The sequence below is a fragment of the Heteronotia binoei genome, chromosome 12 (genome assembly GCF_032191835.1).
Source record: "Heteronotia binoei isolate CCM8104 ecotype False Entrance Well chromosome 12, APGP_CSIRO_Hbin_v1, whole genome shotgun sequence".
NCBI classification, from domain to species: Eukaryota; Metazoa; Chordata; class Lepidosauria; order Squamata; family Gekkonidae; genus Heteronotia; species Heteronotia binoei.
Genome location: NC_083234.1, coordinates 79,054,690 through 79,074,375, shown reverse-complemented (window position 1 = coordinate 79,074,375; position 19,686 = coordinate 79,054,690). Strand labels below are relative to the sequence as shown.

At 50.6% G+C, this 19,686-nt stretch overlaps 1 protein-coding gene across 1 annotated transcript in view; it reads right to left on the bottom strand.

Moving 5' to 3' along the window:
• ADAMTS13 (ADAM metallopeptidase with thrombospondin type 1 motif 13) overlaps positions 1–19,686 on the bottom strand; it is a 64,436-nt gene that overhangs the window by 4,777 nt on the left and 39,973 nt on the right. Inside the window, exons 22-30 of the mRNA XM_060250652.1 lie at positions 17,761–17,950; positions 16,824–16,941; positions 14,514–14,643; positions 13,557–13,739; positions 10,275–10,479; positions 9,067–9,391; positions 6,215–6,361; positions 4,361–4,537; positions 1,179–1,363 (exon numbers count right to left, since the gene is read on the bottom strand). Of these exons, the coding sequence (XP_060106635.1) occupies positions 1,179–1,363; positions 4,361–4,537; positions 6,215–6,361; positions 9,067–9,391; positions 10,275–10,479; positions 13,557–13,739; positions 14,514–14,643; positions 16,824–16,941; positions 17,761–17,950 (1,660 nt within the window). The remainder of the gene's footprint in view (positions 1–1,178; positions 1,364–4,360; positions 4,538–6,214; positions 6,362–9,066; positions 9,392–10,274; positions 10,480–13,556; positions 13,740–14,513; positions 14,644–16,823; positions 16,942–17,760; positions 17,951–19,686) is intronic.

Here is a 19,686-nt window from a genome sequence, read left to right as displayed (position 1 = left end):
AACTCCCATCACTCTTGAACGCCATTCTCCATAGTTTGTCAAAATTTGCTTTCCACCTTTGGTCTGACTACAGACAATTTCTCCTTTCCCCAAGACAGTAAGATTCCAAATTCATATAGTCACTACCTCCCAGGCTGGTGTGAAAGACTTCTGCCTGGGAGGGACCCTGGAGAGCTGCTGTTGGTGTGAGTAGGCAAGGCTGACCCTGATGGAGCAACAGGCTGATTTGGTGTAAGGCAGCTTCACATGATCTCTTGCCTTGAAAAGCCTACAGGATTATCCTACATTGGCTGCAACCTGATAGCACTTCCCACCACCACCACCACTTCTCAGTAAGCTGGAGGAATGAAGGTCGCTGGCAGCAACTTGGGAGAGAAGGGAGGGAGGGCAAGTCCATGGAGCAGTGGGGAGATGAAAGCTCACCTTTATCATCCTGGCAGAATAAGGTATGGGAATGTTTTGTCCATTGCAAAATTACAAGTTGTCGTCTCATGCCTAACTTGCAAAATTATCAAAAATTTACAGCAGTATGGTTTCCAGTAGTATCATATTTGACTCAGCAAAATGTGGTTCCTAATAAGGCTTATAGCAGGACTTGCTGTTTTTCTTATACACGTCGTTCCTTATTTGCAGGAGTGGAATTCCAGCAGGAGCTCCTTTGCATCTTTAGGCCACACCCCAGTGATGTAGCCAATCCTCCAAGAGCTTACAAAAAAGAGCCCTGTAAGCTCTTGGAGGATTGGCTACATCAGGGGGGTGCGGCCTTATATGCAAAGGAGCTCCTGCTAGAATTCCACCCCTGCTTATTTGTATCTTCTCTGCAGCACGTATGTATTGGTCTTTGTTTTAATGTATTGTCACATTGGTTTGGTGTATATTAAAAATAAAGATTATTTTAAAAAAAAAATTCCTGCTGGCTGCAGAAGCGGCTCCCAGCCCAGGCTCCTCAAGCTCAGCAGGGTCAGGTGGGAAACCTCCAAGGGAGTTGAGGCAGGCAATGGCAGGCCACCTCTTTGCCTTGAAAGCCCCGCAGGGTCTCTACAACTTCACACCGGCATCTTACAGGGCTGCTGAAAAGATCACTGAGCAAACGTGTGGGAAACACTTCTAAGCCCTTGGACTGCCCCAGGAAAATGCTCCCTGCCGCCACAGGGAGGGAACACGTGCCGCGCTCTCACCAAGATGTAATGGGAGTGCGTTTGGTTGGCCTGGATGCTCAGATCCACACGCACAGCATGGATGGCTATGCGGTGCCGAGGAGCCACGTCAATGAAGGTTCTGCATGCTGCTTGCGTGCCCTCGCCGGCTGATGGTGCAGGGTTGGTTATTTCTCCTCGGGGACCAAAAAGCTGCACGTCGCAATCTGGGGTGGCAACAAAGAGAACAAGGGGCTCGTAAGGTGGGGTCTGGCCTGCACCAACCTGCTGCAGATGGAACCTGCAGCTAACTAGATGGGCACAGCTTTGCCCTTCTTCGAGGGCATGGTGAAGCAGTGGGCTGAGGCACTGGCACAAATACGGGGCGGCAGTTCCAAAGCCCTTGAGATGCTAGCAGGAGTCGGGCAGCCAGCACTTCTCAGGCCTGGCAGAGGTGAGGAAATCTCCCCCTTAGGGTTGCCAACTCTCGGCTGGGAAATCTCTGGAGATTTGGGGGTGGAGCCCGGGGAGGGGAAGGGAGAGGAGGGAGGAGCCTTGGCTGGATATAATGCCACAGTGCTCCATCTAGAGGCTGGCAATCCAGCTTCCTTTCTGTGTTTCAGGGCAGGGCCAGATCTACAGGGGGGCAGAAGGGGTGGCTTGCCCCGGGCGCTGCCTGGGGGGGGGCATGCCTGCCGCCCCGCTCCATAGCGCCCTCCACGCCTCCCCCTCTCTGTGCTGCACCCCCTCCTCCCTCCCTTCCCCACCCCAGGTCTATTTCAATGCCGGGAAGGGGGATCGAGCTCCCCCCCCCTCTGCCGATCAGCTGCTGCACTCCCTCAGCACCAGTGCAGCCAGCAGCAGCAAGAATGCCCTGTGTCCTGAAAGCTTCCTGGGTGGGAGGGGGGCACCTTTAGATAGCCTGGGATGGGAGTGCGCCCAGGCCCTCTTGGCCTTCCTGGCGAGGAGGCTGAAGAAGCCCCAGTGGGACCAGGAGCGCGTCGGGGGGCGGTGAGGGGAAAACCTGCTGCCCGGGTTGTGAAGCAGGGGTGCTGCAAGGAGCCGCCCCCGCTCTGCCTGTCCTGGCCGCCTCTCCACTGGCCTGGCCGGAGGCTCGGAGCACTCCTCAGCCCCACCGGCCCCTGGCTTGGAAGGGTCCTGCAGGCAGCAGTTGGGGGGCTGCTGCTGGGGTGTGAGTTGCAGGCAGCCAGCGGCATCTGGCCTCCTTTTGGAAGCCCTGCTGGCGAGGAAGGGGGCGGGCGGTGTGCAGCGGAAAAGGGGAAGGGAAGGTCCCCCGTGCAAGCACCAGCCCTGTCCGGCTCTGGGTGACGTTGCTTTCACAGGGTGGTTTGCCCTGGCCTTCCCCAGCCATCTACAGCGAGGGTAGAGGAAAGAAGCCCTCCCCCTCCCCTGATGTAGGGTTGCCAATCCCCAGGTGGGGGCAAGGGAACCCCCCCCCCCATTTGGAGGCCCTCCCCCACTTCAGGGTCATCGGAAAGCAGGGGGGGGGGGAAATGTCTGCTGGGCACTCCATTATTCCCTATGAAGATCGATTCTCTTAGGGTATAGTGGAGAATTGATAAGCGGGTATATGGCACTCTGGGCAGGCTGTTTTTGAGGTAGAGGCACCAATGTTTCTGTATAGCATCCAGTGCCTCTCCCCAAAATACCCCCCAAGTTTCAAAAAGATTGGACCAGGGGGTCCAGTTCTATGAGCCCCCAAAGAAGGTGCCCCTATCCTTCATTATTTCCTATGGAAGGAAGGCATTGAAAAGGTGTGCGGTCTCCTTAGATATGATGGCCAGAACTCTCTTTGGAGTTCAATCGTGCTCGTCACACCCTTGCTCCTGGCTTCACCCCCAAAAGACTCCTGGCTCCACTCCCAAAGTCCCCAGATATTTCTTGAGTCAGACTTGTTAACCCTACCCCGAGGAGTTGTGCAGCTGAAGGCGAGCGGGCTCGGCAGAAAATGGGGGAGGAGGAGGAGAAGAAGAGGGGGAAGAAACTTCCTCAAGAGAAGGAGCAGCGGCAACAGAAAAGCCAAAGTACACCGGCCCTGTGGTGGGCGGGTGGAGGGAAGGGAAGGACAGGGCTGCCCTTTATCTGCCCCTCACTGCTGCCATCCCCGGGAAACGAGCGGGTGCAGAAAGCAGCCCCAGGTTTTCCCCTCTCCGGGGTGGGGGAGGCAGCACTCTAGCACTGGTCCTGCCCCTCCCACACCATTTGTTGAGTGGGGGCGCAATTGTTTTACTCTTGCCCCCCTCAGAAAATATATTTCAGGGAAAGGTGCAGGAGGCAACAAAGACCATGGCAACCTCAGCACAAGCCCTGGTGTGCAGGGGAAATGGCCGAACTTCTTTGACCACCTGGGATAATCTTCTGAGACCAGGAGCTCCTCCCAGGACAAAACAAGAGATGACAAAGACTGCAGCTCCCCATGCATGAGTAAAAGGCAAACAGCACATGCTTCAGATCAGGACCACAAGAAGTAGAAGAGACTGGATTATACCCTGCCCTTCAGTTGGAGTCTCAGAGTGGCTTATGGTCTCCGTTCCCTTCCCCTCCCCACAACAGCCACCCTGTGAGGCAGGTGAGCTGAGAGAGCTCTGAGAGAACAGCTCTTGAGAGAACTGTGACTGACCCAAGGTCACCCAGCAGGTGCACGTGGAGGAGGAGTGGGGACTCAAACCCGGTTCTCCAAGATCAGAGTCTGCTGCTCTTAACCACAACTGGCTCTCCACCAGAGGAGAGGAGATTCAACAAGAGGGGAGGAGATGTGTCACTTCAGCACTCCTCAGTTTGGCAGAACCATTCTCCCAGCAGTGGTGTGAGGCAAACGCAGGGTGTCTTATGGGAGAGATCTCTTAAAAGCATCAGGACAGTGTGCAAAGTCCAGGCCGGGGAGTCAAACCAAGCAGGAGCTGAAGGGTTAAACCCCCTCTCCCCGCCCCAAGTGGCCTGGTCTGAATCGGGGCTGCTTGCCTGCACACCTGGCTCCTCTGGATGGACAGCCTGTCTCACCTCTGCTGGTCTCCCATATCTTTTCATGTCATGACCAAAAGAACAGGTGCATGGCCATTCCTGGTGCACGGAGGAGCCAGCAGCTGAGGCAGGAAGGTTCTGTTGAGGCCCAGGCAGATCTCGCAAAATCCCAACCCATTTGGCTTCCTCCTCTAACCCCAGAGCTCTGCTTTGACTTCAGCACGGGTTTTGTGGCTGCACACCTTGTTGGTATTTCTTCCTTGCCGCTGTGCTGCTGTACTGAAGGACAATTCCATTGCCGGGCAGCAGGAGGCGCTGTCTCACCATCAGGGTGTTGGTCCGGGCGTTTATGACTGACAGCGGCAACCTCTTGCAGCCAGTCCGCCACATCATTCGGCTGGAAAACACCACCATCTCTCCTGGAACCAAAGACCCAGAGGGGCAAAGGTCAGCCGTGCCCCCAAGCCTGGCAGCATCAGCACCATGAACGAGGTCAAGCAGCACAGCTCGCTCGAGAAGCAGCAGCTGTTGGGGCTGCCAACCTCCGGGTGGTCACAATAAACATGTAAATGGTGATTGCAATAACTAATCGATTTTCTAATGAACTTTATATTTTTATAATAATAATAGTAGTAGTAATAATAATAATAAATTTTATTTATATCCCGCCCTCCCCGCCTAGGCAGGCTCAGGGCGGCTAACAACAAGTTCGATAAAATTATACAATATATAATAAGTTTAAAAACAGCATTTAAATTATACAATAATTTAAAACAACAATATCTAAAGCCAGTTCCGATTGTCTAAGCCATTCCATAATTTAACAGCAGCGGTGATGTTCCTGATGTTATTCTGTCCATTTATATAATGGCAGAGATCACTAGATGGAATCGTTTGGTGGGTTGAACAGCCGTCTTTGTCAGCGGTCTACAAAGGCCTGCCTGAAAAGAATGGTCTTACAGGCCCTGCGGAATTGGTCCGGATTCCGCAGAGCCCGCACCTCCTCCGGGAGCTGGTTCCAGAGGCACGGAGCTGTAACAGAGAAGGCCCGTGCACGGGTGCTCTGTGATTTTGCCTCCTTTGGCCCAGGGATAGTCAGCTTGTTCTTCCCTGCTGACCTCAGTGCTCTTTGGGGCTCATATGGGGAGAGACGGTCCCTCAGGTAGGCAGGTCCTCGGCCATATAGGGCTTTAAAGGTGATAACCAGCACTTTGTAGCGGACCCGGTATGTAACTGGCAGCCAGTGCAGTTCACGCAGCCCCGGCTGTATATGCTCCCATTTCGGGAGTCCTAATAACAGCCTATTTTTTATACCATTTTATATTTTTATACCAAGTACCCAGCTTGCTGGGGGGGCGGGGAAGTGCAGATGACTGGGGAAGGCCATGGCAAACCACCCCACACCAAAAAGTCTGCTATGAAAATGTTGTGATGCGACGTCACCCCATGGGTCGGTAAGGACTGGTGCTCGCACAGGGGACTGACTACCTTTACCTTTTTAATGGACTGAACATCTCACCAGGTGAAGCATCAAGGCCACTCAAAATATTGCCGTCTTTTGACAGGTTGGTCCAAGTAACCAGCATCACATGACTGCCATTTCTAGAATTTTGCTCAACGTGGCTGCCTGCAAGCTTGGTCAATTCTGGAAAGCGTCAAGAATCCCTGGAGAACTTGGGGTTTTAGAAACACCAAGAAAACCTCTCTTCAGTCCTATACCCCTCACCCCTGAACTGCAATTCCCATCATGCTTTATGTGCTTCTGCCTCACACACTTGGCAGGAACCCCTGAGTGCTGCACGCTGAAGCGGCAACGGGGCGTCTGGGATGGGAGAGAGAGGATACGCTCAGCCTGTGGGTTCAGGCCCCCTGCTTCTGGTGTGCATCAGGGATCAGCCCCTGTGGGTGCCTCTCTGTCTACATGGTGGGCGTTCAGGGGTTTACAGTTCCTTACAAATGAGATCTGCCATCCAACCACATTCAGGGGCATCCTACGGGTGGGGTTGGGGGGCTCACACTTGGCAAACAGACCAGACTTCCTTCAGGGCCCCGGAGGCAGTTTCGGGCCGTTTGGGGACAGGCTCCGACACACCCACCTGTGCTACAGTTGAGGGAGCTCTCCAGCACCTGGACTGTGACCACCTCTCCTAAGGGGCGGCCAATGGCCACGGTGCAGTCACTGGCTTGCAAGCCGGTCATGTTGATCACCCCGGTGGCCCTGAGGAGCAGTCTCCCACAAACACCTGCATGAAAAGAGGGAAGCCAACAGATGAGAGACGCGGTGGAAAGCAGGCCCAGCCAGCCCCAGCAGCCCTCAAGCAGTGGGAGGGGGGATGCAGCTTAAAATTTTGAGTCTGGGCACAGAGCTTTTTCTTAGGAGCATTCCAGGACAGTGAAACGTCTGGGAGAGGCTGCAAAGGTTAGGAGCAGTGAGGATAGCAGAGGAGGAACACAGAACACATCTTAACATGTGGAAGTCACTGCCACAGGAGGCAGCTTCAAGAGGGGGTTAGATAAAAAATGGAGCAGAGGTCCATCAGTGGCTATTAGCCACAGTGTGGCACAGAGTGTTGGACTGGATGGGCCATTAGCCTGATCCGACATGGCTTCTCTTATGTTCTTATGTAACACAGAGTGTTGGACGGGATGGGCCACTGGCCTGATCCAACATGGCTTCTTTTATGTTCTTATGTGACACAGAGTGTTGGACTGAATGGGCCACTGGCCTGATCCAACATGGCTTCTCTTATGTTCTTATGTGACACAGAGTGTGGGACTGGAGGGGCCACTGGCCTGATCCAACATGGCTTCTTTTATGTTCTTATGTGACACAGAGTGTTGGACTGGATGGGCCATTGGCCTGATCCAACATGGCTTCTCTTATGTTCTTATGTGACACAGAGTGTGGGACTGGAGGGGCCACTGGCCTGATCCAACAGGGCTTCTCTTCTGTTCTTATGTGACACAGAGTGTTGGACTGGATGGGCCATTGGCCTGATCCAACATGGCTTCTCTTATGTTCTTATGTGACACAGAGTGTTGGACTGGATGGGCCATTGGCCTGATCCAACAGGGCTTCTCTTATGTTCTTATGTGACACAGAGTGTTGGACTGGAGGGGCCATTGGCCTGATCCAACAGGGCTTCTCTTATGTTCTTATGTGACACAGAGTGTTGGACGGGATGGGCCACTGGCCTGATCCAACAGGGCTTCTCTTATGTTCTTATGTGACACAGAGTGTTGGACTGGATGGGCCATTGGCCTGATCCAACATGGCTTCTCTTATGTTCTTATGTGACACAGAGTGTTGGACTGGATGGGCCATTGGCCTGATCCAACAGGGCTTCTCTTATGTTCTTATGTGACACAGAGTGTTGGACTGGATGGGCCATTGGCCTGATCCAACAGGGCTTCTCTTATGTTCTTATGTGACACAGAGTGTTGGACAGGATGGGCCACTGGCCTGATCCAACAGGGCTTCTCTTATGTTCTTATGTGACACAGAGTGTGGGACTGGAGGGGCCACTTGCCTGATCCAACAGAGCTTCTCTTCTGTTCTTATGTGACACAGAGTGTTGGACTGGATGGGCCATTGGCCTGATCCAACATGGCTTCTCTTATGTTCTTATGTGACACAGAGTGTTGGACTGGATGGGCCATTGGCCTGATCCAACAGGGCTTCTCTTATGTTCTTATGTGACACAGAGTGTTGGACTGGATGGGCCATTGGCCTGATCCAACAGGGCTTCTCTTATGTTCTTATGTGACACAGAGTGTTGGACTGGATGGGCCATTGGCCTGATCCAACATGGCTTCTCTTATGTTCTTATGTGACACAGAGTGTTGGACTGGATGGGCCATTGGCCTGATCCAACATGGCTTCTCTTATGTTCTTATGTGACACAGAGTGTTGGACTGGATGGGCCATTGGCCTGATCCAACAGGGCTTCTCTTATGTTCTTATGTGACATAGAGTGTTGGACTGGAGGGGCCATTGGCCTGATCCAACAGGGCTTCTCTTATGTTCTTATGTGACACAGAGTGTTGGACGGGATGGGCCACTGGCCTGATTCAACATGGCTTCTCTTATGTTCTTATGTGACACAGAGTGTTGGACTGGATCGGCCATTGGCCTGATCCAGCAGGGCTTCTCTTATGTTCTTATGTGACACAGAGTGTTGGACGGGATGGGCCACTGGCCTGATCCAACAGGGCTTCTCTTATGTTCTTATTATTAACCCCTTGAGTCCCCTCCCTTGATAGCTCTAGGCTCAGCCCCAAGGGCCTTCACTGCTGTCTCTATTTGTTAAAGCCCATCTTTGCAGCCCTGGTGGGCAGAAATGCACAATCCAGCCACATTCTAGCTATCAGCCCCCTTCTGGCATGGAATAGGTCAGGGGTGCCAAACTCGCTTAATGTAAGAGCCACATAGAATAAATGTCAGATGTTTGAAAGCTGCAAAACATGAACATCAGATGTTCTTGAGAAAAAGAAGGGAGGCAGGGAGAGAGAGGTGGGGAAAAAGCAACTTTAAATTTAAATGCATTCTCCAAGCCACTGGCTGGCTTGGTTTAGAGAAGTGATTTAAAGAAATAATATCTGTGAAAGAGTCACATGTGGCTCCCAAGCTGCAGTTTGGCCCCCCCTGGAATAGGTGTCGCTGTGTGTGGGGGAAGGTCTTTATGATTTTCCTGCATTGCACAGGGGGTTGGACTAGATGATCCTGCAGGTTCCTTCCAACTCCATGATTTTTTGATTCATTCCAGTGGCAGAGTCATCTGTGTTGAAATCTCTCCCAGAGGAATCCAAAGGAAGAGGAAAGAGTTAAACTTGGGTCCAATCCAACTCTAACTTTAAAAAGAAAACGAGGTTGTTGCACAGTCGACCCCTTTGCCCCGTCCTGCTCCAGCCTCCAGAGGCCCCAAGGATGCTACTCAGCTGCACTCACCAGTCTCGTCTTCCCCTGGCATCTTCCCCAGGTGCCTCCCGGAAGGAGCCCCTTGGCCAGGCTGTGGGTGCTCCGGGGCTCTCTCTCCTGGGACTGTGGGGTTGGCAGTGGCTCCTGGTGCCATTCGGTCAGCAGCACTGGGCGTTGGAGTCCCGAGGGGCCTGCCTGCCATGGGTTGGTCCAGGCAGGGGCTGAGGGAGCAGCTTCTCACCCTCACAGGCTTGGGGGAATGCCTGCACAGGACAGGGTCCGCTCGAGCTCCCGTTTGGGGACTGACGCAGAAATCTTCCCGGGTCTGGACGCCGCTCCCGCAAGACACAGAGCACTGGGCAAAGGAGAAGCTCGGCTCTAAAATGCACATCATCAGGCAGGCACTTAAAGCAGGCCCACCCAGAGCGGAAGGGGCACATCGTAAGGAACAAGAAACACTCTTGTAATAAAAGGTTTTGAAAATTAAAAAAAGAAAGAAACACTCTTGTCACTAAGGACTCCCCCCCCCCCCGCAGCCCCTTCAGGACTTTTGACCTTCAGCTACCAGAGGCGGCCACTGAACAATCTGAGGTCAAGAGCTGTCCCCTGGAATTCAGCCCTGTGGCAGCTCCAGCATATCCTGTTTCCAAAGCAGAGCACCTATGTGCCCCAAATTACCTGGGCAAAGCTGATAAAACCACCCCACTAATTGCTTAACCCCAAAGACAGCTTTAACATATCGTAACATGCCTGTCATGAAAATCATGGGAGCAGAGAGGAAACCAATTCAATAAAGGCAGTAGGTATTTAGCTCTTCTCAATGAATACAAACAAACCAAGGCTTTTTTGGTAGAAAAGGCCCAGCAAGAACTCATTTGCATATTAGGCCACACACCCCTGGTGTCACCATTGTTTTGCGCAGGGCTTTTAAAGGAAAAAGTACAGCAGGAATCTATTTGCATATTAGGCCACACCCCTGATGCCAAGCCAGCCGGAACTGCGTTCCTGTGTGTTCCTACTCAAAAAAAGTCCTGCAAATAACAGCTAAATACAACATGAGATAAAACTTCAATTACAGCCTTTCGATAAGATCAGAGTATTTGGGGACAGCAAAGACCCTTGCAGAGACCTGACAATTCTGCAAGCGATAGAAGAATTTACTCTAGCCAAGAAAAAAAGCTGACCCAAAATTGGGACTATTAGAAAAATAAAATACCTGGGCAAAACATGGAAAGTACCTCTGTCCATTTGGTGAATCTCCACTCATAAGAGCACCTCCGGTCAATGCAGGGGATGTGGGAAGGGGGCTTCTCTGCTTCCAGGCAAGAGGCGTTTGTCACTTCGGTCTCTTGGCCTCCAGAAAACTGTACGCAAATTACAGTCTGGACGGCCACCCCAAGACCACAGGAGGAGGAGCATGGGCTGAGACCTGCCACTTTCCACCTAAGAACATAAGAACATAAGAGAAGCCATGTTAGATCAGGCCAATGGCCCATCCAGTCCAACATTCTGTGTCACACAGCGGCCAAATATATATATATATATATATATATATACACACACACACACATACACACTGTGGCTAATAGCCACTGATGGACCTCTGCTCCATATTTTTATCTAACCCCCTCTTGAAGGTGGCCATGCTTGTGGCCGCCACCACCTCCTGTGGCAGTGAATTCCACATGTTAATCACCCTTTGGGTGAAGAAGTACTTCCTTTTATCCGTTTTAACCTGTCTGCTCAGCAATTTCATCGAATGCCCACGAGTTCTCGTATTGTGAGAAAGGGAGAAAAGTACTTCTTTCTCTACTTTCTCCATCCCATGCATTATCTTGTAAACCTCTATCATGTCATCCCTCAGTCGACGTTTCTCCAAGCTAAAGAGCCCTAAGCGTTTCAACCTTTCTTCATAGGGAAGGTGTTCCAGCCCTTTAATCATTCTAGTTGCCCTTTTCTGAACTTTCTCCAATGCTATAATATCCTTTTTGAGGTGCGGCGACCAGAACTGCACACAGTACTCCAAATGAGACCGCACCATCGATTTATACAGGGGCATTATGATACTGGCTGATTTGTTTTCAATTCCCTTCCTAATAATTCCCAGCATGGCGTTGGCCTTTTTTATTGCAAACGCACACTGCCTTGACATTTTCAGTGAATTATCTACCACGACCCCAAGATCTCTCTCTTGGTCAGTCTCTGCCAGTTCACACCCCATCAACTTGTATTTGTAGCTGGGATTCTTGGCCCCAATGTGCATTACTTTGCACTTGGCCACATTGAACCGCATCTGCCACGTTGACGCCCACTCACCCAGCCTCAACAGATCCCTTTGGAGTTCCTCACAATCCTCTCTGGTTCTCACCACCCTGAACAATTTAGTGTCATCCGCAAATTTGGCCACTTCACTGCTCACTCCCAACTCTAAATCATTTATGAACAAGTTAAAGAGCATGGGACCCAGTACTGAGCCCTGCGGCACCCCACTGCTTACCGTCCTCCACTGCGAAGACTGCCCATTTATACTCACTCTCTTCTTCCTATTACTCAGCCAGTTTTTGATCCACAAGAGGACCTGTCCTTTTACTCCATGACTCTCAAGCTTTCTAAGGAGCCTTTGATGAGGAACTTTATCAAAAGCTTTCTGGAAGTCAAGGTAAACAACATCTATCGGGTCTCCTTTGTCCACAAGTTTGTTTACCCCCTCAAAGAAATGTAACAGGTTAGTGAGGCAAGATCTTCCCTTACAGAACCCATGCTGAGTCTTCCTCAGTAACCTGTGTTCATCAATGTGCCTACTCATTCTGTCCTTGATAATGGTTTCTACCAACTTTCCCGGTATTGAAGTCAGACTGACTGGCCTGTAGTTTCCTGGATCTCCTCTGGAACCCTTTTTAAAGATGGGGGTGACATTTGCTACCTTCCAGTCCTCAGGAACAGAGGCAGATTTCAATGAAAGATTACAGATTTTTGTTAGAAGATCCACAAGTTCAACTTTGAGTTCTTTCAGAACTCTCGGATGTATGCCATCCGGACCCGGTGACTTATTATTTTAATTTGTCTATCAGTTGTAGGACCTCCTCTTTTGTCACCTCAATCTGACTCAGGTCTTTCAACACCCCTTCCAAATGGGAGAAGAAAGCAAACTAGTGAGACAGAGAGATGGATGGCTGCTCTCCAGCCAGCGGCTCACCCTGGCTGTGTACCCTTTCAGCCGCTCTGCAGTGAAACACTTCATCCCCAGGTCTTTCGGTAAAATTTCAGCAACATTTTAGAATGTCACAAGGCCATGGATGACCTTATGAATGCACACAGATCAAACTAAAACTACCTTTGCAGGTAGGTAAAAAGTTGCAGTTCAACAGTTGTTTCTATATAGCTTTCAAGGGTAGGGTTGGCAAGAGGCCCAACCTGTGTGCTGCAATAAATACATTAAAAACAAGTTTAAAAACTGGGTTTTTTTAAAAAAGTTGCTTCTGATTACCACCTTGGAGGTCCTCAACGAGATGGAAAGGAGGCATGGCAGAATTTAAACGAAACAGAATAAATAATCTGCATGTTCAAAAGGCCACAGAGAACTCCACCTTGTCCTTGACTCTATGACTCTCGGGCAGGGATGGCCAACGGTAGCTCTCCAGATGTTTTTTGCCTACAACTCCCATCAGCCCCAGCCAGCATGGCCATGCTGGCTGGGGCTGATGGAAGTTGTAGGCAAAAAACATCTGGAGAGCTACCGTTGGCCATCCCTGCTCTCTGGCATGACACCCTACAGTGGTTCCCCCTCTCCCCAGAACCCCCCATCCCAAGAAATTCCCAGTCCCGAGTTGGCAACCCCACAGTGAGTGTGGGCGAGTTCTTCTTTCAAAGGCAAGCAGTCGCCAAGCAGACTTTCCTGGGCAGCCTATGGCAACTCGTCTTCCTGCCCTCTAGGGTTCCCAAGTCCAATTCAAGAAATATCTGGGGACTTTGGGGGTGGAGCCAAGACCAAGCCTGTGACAAGCATCATTGAACTCCAAAGGGAGTTCTGGCCATCACATTTAAAGCGACGGCACACCTTTTCAATTCCTTCCTTCCATAGGAAATAATGAAGGATAGGGGCACCGTCTTTTGGGGCTCATAGAATTGGACCCCCTGGTCCAATCTTTTTGAAGCTTGGGGGGTATTTTGGGGAGAGGCACTAGATGCTATACCGAAAATTTGGTGTCTCTACCCCAAAAAACAGCACCCCCAGATACCAGCGGATCAATTCTCCATGATTTTCTATGGGAATAAATCTCCATAGGGAATAACAGAGTTCCCAGCAGACATTTCCCTCCCCTCCCCCCGTTTTCTGACAACCCTGAAGCAGGTGGAGGGCCTCCAAACCGGGGGATCCCCTGCCCCCACCTGGGGATTGGCAACCCTACTGCCCTCCTTGTGTCAGGGGTTAGTGTGTGTGTGGGGGGTGGGGGTGGCAGTGTGCCCTTCCCTTACTGAAACTCCAGATCCATCTGTTTAGCAAGTGCCCAGCTAGTGACCTTGGGGGACACAGTTGCAGGTTGCACGCTTCCTGTTCGTCGGGACGGGGCAAATCCTCGCAGTGTGTGTCTGGCAGGATCTCTTCCTCCTCCTTCTTCCCCATCTGCCGCGCACAGTACAGGACGTTGCGCATCACACCTCCACCGCAGCTCGCACTGCAAGGGCCCTGTTTGCGAAACCAGCTGAAGAACAACAGAGCCCAAATGTTGAAAGTGACCCCCGCTGCAAGGGCAGCCTCTGCTCTCTCCTCGTACCATTAGCAGAAGGCTGAGCCCCACAGCCTTTCAAGGACGAGGCCCAGCCTGGAAACAAGAAAGAAGAAGCAAGAGGGGCCAAGGGGGTGTGTGAAGGGAAAACAGAACTTAGCTCTGCCCTCCTATTGACTGCAGGCAAAGCAGCTACATGGGCTGCAATCACCCCACCCTTCTCCGAAGGCCCACAAGTGATGGGCACAGCATTGTGTGGCTGCTCCCACCAGAGCTGGGGCTTCCCACTCATCACAGCAGGGAAATGCCTGTGCAGAAGGATCTCACAAGGCCTACATTTTGCTTTTCAGATTTATATACTGTAGATTGAATGGGAAGGGTTGGTAGCACTTCGGCTCTAGCCAATAGGCACCTTCCTGAAAAAAGATCGGGGCAGCTGGCAGACAGTTCACAGGGCTGATCAGAGCCTGCAGTTCAGAGCTGCTGGCAGAGCTGAGCTGGGCAGCAGCCAGCCACGAAACATTCTGCTTGGCCAGCTTGGTAAGTCACTTGCTGGAACACAAAACATTCAGCTTGGCCACCTTGGTAAGTCACTAGCGGCTGCAGAGAGGAAGGACCCCAAGGGACAGGATGACCTGCCGGGCTACTGTGGCCAGGTAGGCGAGTTCATTTTTAAAAAATGTCTATAGGATTCTTTGGATCGCATTTCCAGTCTCTACATATATACAATGGCCACACTGGGTGCTTTACCTTGGTGGGCATGGCAACGGATTACAGATTTCCACCTGACTCTTGGGCTTCAGTGCCTGGTCACAATATTCCTCCTCAGCTTCTTCTTTGGTATCAAAGTCCAGACAGACATAGTGCAGCAGAACTGAGCCTGGAAGACAATGTGGTTGGAATGCATGTTGTTAGTTACATGGAACTTTCTTCCCATCTGGAATTCCTGCTCAGAATCTTTCCCATCAAATGAGAGCAAACCGAACCATGGAACAATGGGGTGGTTTGAGAGTTACTCTCAGTGAATTCAAGCAAATATTCAGAGTGAACCATTTAAAGAGGGAAAGGACAGCTGAGGAAGGCACCTATTGGCTAGTGCCTGATGCTACCCTCTAAGCTGAGTTACCATGAGCTAGCTCACAGATTTTTAACCTCCAGCTCACCCCTTTTTGTCTTAGCTCAGGAAAAATGACCCCAGAGCACACTAATTTCTGCAGCAGCTCACAACTTTAATGCCAGCAGCTCACAAAGTAGAATTTGTGCTCACAAAACTGCCGCTTAGAGGGAACACTGCTACCAACCCTTCCCATTCAGTCCACAGAACAATGTTGCAGTGGTTCAGGTGGAAGTATACATGGTTTACAGTTTAATAATAATAAAAAAGAGGACGACCCAGCAAATGCACAAAAGGATTGTCAATATTAATAACTGATTTGGTATTCTTGCATTGGTCATGCTGCTGGCAGAAACTGGGCTAGAGAGCTCCTTCTGCCCCTGCCCACAGAATGAGTGGGTTTTAAGGTGAGTTCCCTGATGTTCATCTGATTGCAAGACGAGTTGTGTTCCCATGTTGCTACTCCATATCAGATGACACCCTGGGTGTCCCCATGGCTGGTTTCAGTATCCGTGGCTGGGGGTGCAAATGTGAGGCTGCAGCAGGCAGGCAGTTTCCCAGTCCAAATTCTCCTAGTGGTTCAAACTGATTAAAAGGGACCATGTTAGAGTCTTCAACCTCCTCCCATAACAGCCTTTACTTCAATTTGGTTTCAAACCAGGCCAATAGCTTTGGTAGCTGGACATTACTCCCAAATACTGCCAGCTTCATGTCTTTGCATATGCAGAGCTCCAGTTCCAGGGGACCTCTGTCACACTACGTTTTATCCTGCCCTTTCTCTGTAGAGTAGCCCCGTGGCACAGAGTGGTAAAGCAGCAGTACTGCAGTTCAAGCTCTCTGCTCACAACCTGAGTTTGATCCTGGTGGAAGCTGGGTTCAGGTAGCCCACTCAAGGTTGACTCAGCCTTCCATCCTTCCGAGGCCAGTAAAATGAGTCCCCCGCTTGCTGGGGGGAGAGTGTAGTTGACTGGGGAAGGCCATGGCAAACCACCCCATAAAAAAAGTCTGCCGTGAAAACATCATGATGCAACGTCACCCCAGAGTCGGAAATGGCTGCTGCTTGCACCGGGGACTACCTTCCCCCCCACTCCAATTTAAATTTTATTGAATTTTTAAAAACTTAACTGGCATAACAAACATCATAAACATAAGGGTTTTCATTCCAAGCATTACAAACAATTAGCACCCAAGAGAAGAAAAACAACTTCTCTGAGCCTGAAGAAAAGTTTAAGCCCATTAAAAGGGCTGAGAGGGGCGGGGGGAAGAGAGGCTACCTTTACCTTTTTTCTTCTTGTTGTAGAGCCCAGAACCAATTTTCTCACAGCCCTTTTAATGGGCTTAAACTTTTCTTCAGGCTCAGAGAAGTTGCTTTTTCTTCTCTTGGATGCTATTCCATTTGTCTCTCAAGAGTGTTACTCTTGGCTTGAGCAGCCAAGAAAATACAGGCTAGAGCTGCATCTAAAGAGGGCAATGCTTTTATTTGATTAGTACTTTATGCTCAGATTGTTTTAATCTGGATATTTGTAATTATATGTGACGGACTGTAACGTCCTTTGGCCATAGACAATAAACTTTAGTGTATCATGTCACAGAGTTGGAAGGGGCCCTACAGACCATCTCATCCAACCCCCTGCTCCATGCAGGATCAGCCCAAAGCATCTCTGACATAATCATCCCACAGCGTTTTGAAGACTGCCAATGTACCTGTGACCCAACACCTGTCAGGTGGATCACATCATTATGCTCCCAATCTGTCACCTGGCCCCTCAGTCCTTATCCCCAACCAGCCTGCCGGAACCTCTGCACCTCCAGTCTGAACTGAACGACAGACTTGCAGACATGAAAACCTCCAGGGTGCTGGTGGGAAGATAAGCCACACGGAGAGCCTCATGTTCTCATGAAATGGAAGTCTCATGGACAAGAAACCCTATCGGAAGGCAGCTCACCTCCTCCGCAGCTGACGGGGCATTCTCCAGCCAAGGGGCTCCAGACGTGTACTGACTGACTGCCATTCTGATGGGGCCAAATGGGGACAGAAGGCTCCAGGGGAGGCCCACCTCTCTCCTTCAAAAAGGGCAGCGAAAGCACAACGTTTCATGGAGATGCTTGAGGGACTGAGCTCAGCAGAACCCCAGAAGGGGCTGGACACAGGAATGCTCTGATGTGTGTCTGGCAGCTCAGGCTGGGTCCAGAGGCACCGCTACAGACTGAAAGCATCAAAGCATCCCCTGCTTCTTGGCTCCTCCAATCTTGTTGGAGGAGCATCCCAGAGGAGGATGCCAAGAGAGCTCTCTCATGCTCCTCCCAGACAAGAATGTTGTCTCCCTTGCTCTGCCACGACCTCCCCCCTCCCCCTCCCCTCGCAGTGGAGGACCTGCAAAGCTGCAGGTGGAGAGGGGAGGGGTGGGGGTTGCACTGGCTTGTTCCTCCGGCCACCCTTCCAATCCCCTCCCCTCTATCTTCACCCAACCAGAAGTGTCCTGAAGCCCCACCTCACCTGTTGCTGCCTCCTGGGCAGAGCTCAATGATGCCAAACTGAGCCCAGAGTCTGCAGCCTTGCCCTGCCTGTCCTGTTGCCGCAGCTGCCGGCTGTGCATGGCTTGTCTCAGCCAATGTAAGCTGACCCTGGCTGCAAGTTCAGGCTCCCATCACCAGACAGCCTCTTAAGCCAGCATCAGTGCAAACTAGAAACCAACCACTGCACTTTGGGGCATTCAGTGGAAACTAGGAAGAAGACCCAGCCCACCCCTGTCCCAAGCACAGCTCATTTACACTCTGCATCCATCCCTTCTGGGAGGAGGAGGTAGAGAGAGCTGCTAGTATTCAGCACATCCACACACTAGAAAGAACTCAGCCAAAGGTAAGGGTGACTGCCATACAGACCCTGTGCCACCCCAAAGGGCAGACATTCACTGTGCAGGAGACGAAGGCGAGGGGCTTCTTCTCCGCTGGACACAGGGCATCCTCCACAACAGTCTCCAGGCCACCGTGAACCTGGACGCAGGACAAATTCTGTGGGGCAATTCCTAAGCCACAAATGGCAGAGCAATTGCCTGGCTTGGATGCCTTCCACCTGGATGGGAAGAAACCACAGTTAGCAGTCCTGCAGAATATTTTATTTGCTTAAAACATCTATACCTTGCCCTTCTGTCCAGCATAGGGTACCCCCAGCTTACAAGACAGCTGCTGAAACAATGTGAAATGGCAAAGCAGAAACAATAAAAAGAGCATGAAAAAAACATTTTGCCTGTGTAAATGCTGGAATTGATGTCCTTATGAACATCTGAACATATGAAGCTGCCTTATACTGAATCAGACCCTTGATCTATCAAAGTCAGTATTGTCTTCTCAGACTGGCAGTGGCTCTCCAGGGTCTCAAGCTGAGGTTTTCCACACCTATTTTCCTGGACCCTTTTTTGGAGATGCCAGGGATTGAACCTGGGACCTTCTGCTTCCCAAGCAGATGCTCTACCACTGAGCCACCGTCCCTCCCCTTATAATGCTTATGAGACTTGGTTCCAGAGACATAATCACATGGTCAAAGAAGACGTTAGAAACATGTGAAGATAGAAACTTAGGAAGCATTTTACCATGTTACTGAATCTATACACATGGATAATCGTCAGAAAAACAACTGTAGGTACACACAAATGTAGGTACAGCCTTCCTACCCTACATAAAATCTGTCACCGACCGTATTGGCAAAATTCTCAAACGCCACAATGTTGACACAGTCTTCAAACCCACACAACAGATCCACCACTTGCTGCGCTCGGCCAAAGATATGAGAAATCCACTTTCAACCCCTGGAGTCTACAAAATACCCTGCTCCTGTGGTGCAGTCTACATTGGCACTACCCAACGCAGTATCAACATCCGCCTCACCGAACACAAGAGACACTGTCGCTTGTTTCAGCCAGAAAAATCAGCTGTAGCTGAACATGCACTTCAAGAAGGAGACCACGTCATCCACTTTGAAAGAACGGAAGTCTTTTCTACAGCCTCACATTATCATACCCACCTGAACAGAGAAGCTATTGAGATTTACAAACACCAGCACAATTTTAACAGAAAGGAAGAAGGCATTTCCATCCACCAATCTTGGTACCCAGCTCTGCAAAACACCCTTCTGACTATAAATTGCAGAAATTCACAGAACAACCAGCACATTCAACAGAACAATCAGCACAGTCAACAACCATCTGCCTTTTCTTCACACCCCTTCCAACCCTCCCAGCAATCAACACAGAACAATGGTCACATTCAACAGCCAGTTTCCTTATCACTCCCCTTCCAGGAAGCCCCACCAAACAATGGGCACATCCACAAACCTATTGCCCTTTCACCACACCCCCTCCAGCCTAGAAATAGCAGCTCTCCAGCAGCCCTGGCCTCACTCAATGCACAGCAGCCAAGAAGGTCAGAGCGCCTGCTCCGACTGCAACGCCACTGAGGATGTTCTCCATAGCCGAGAACGAAACGTCTGGAAGAAAAACTTTCTCCAGTAGAACACGGCACTTGAGCCCAAAAGATTCTACAAACCCTAAGGAAAAACAACTTTTATTCATTCTTTTAAGCCTACGTTTAATTCAAGGACTGTTGTCTTGGTTGGCAGAGTATACTGAAAACCCTGCATGTTGTACACAGAAGTATTTGCTGCTTAAACCGGGTAAACTTTGCATGTTTTTCTTAGAAGTAATTGCTGATTGTGGTGCTTTCCCTTTAAACGCCATGAACATAAATACTCAATACACTGCAGAGTGCGATCAAACACTGATATAGTGTCTATGGAGAGTGTGTAATTGTTAT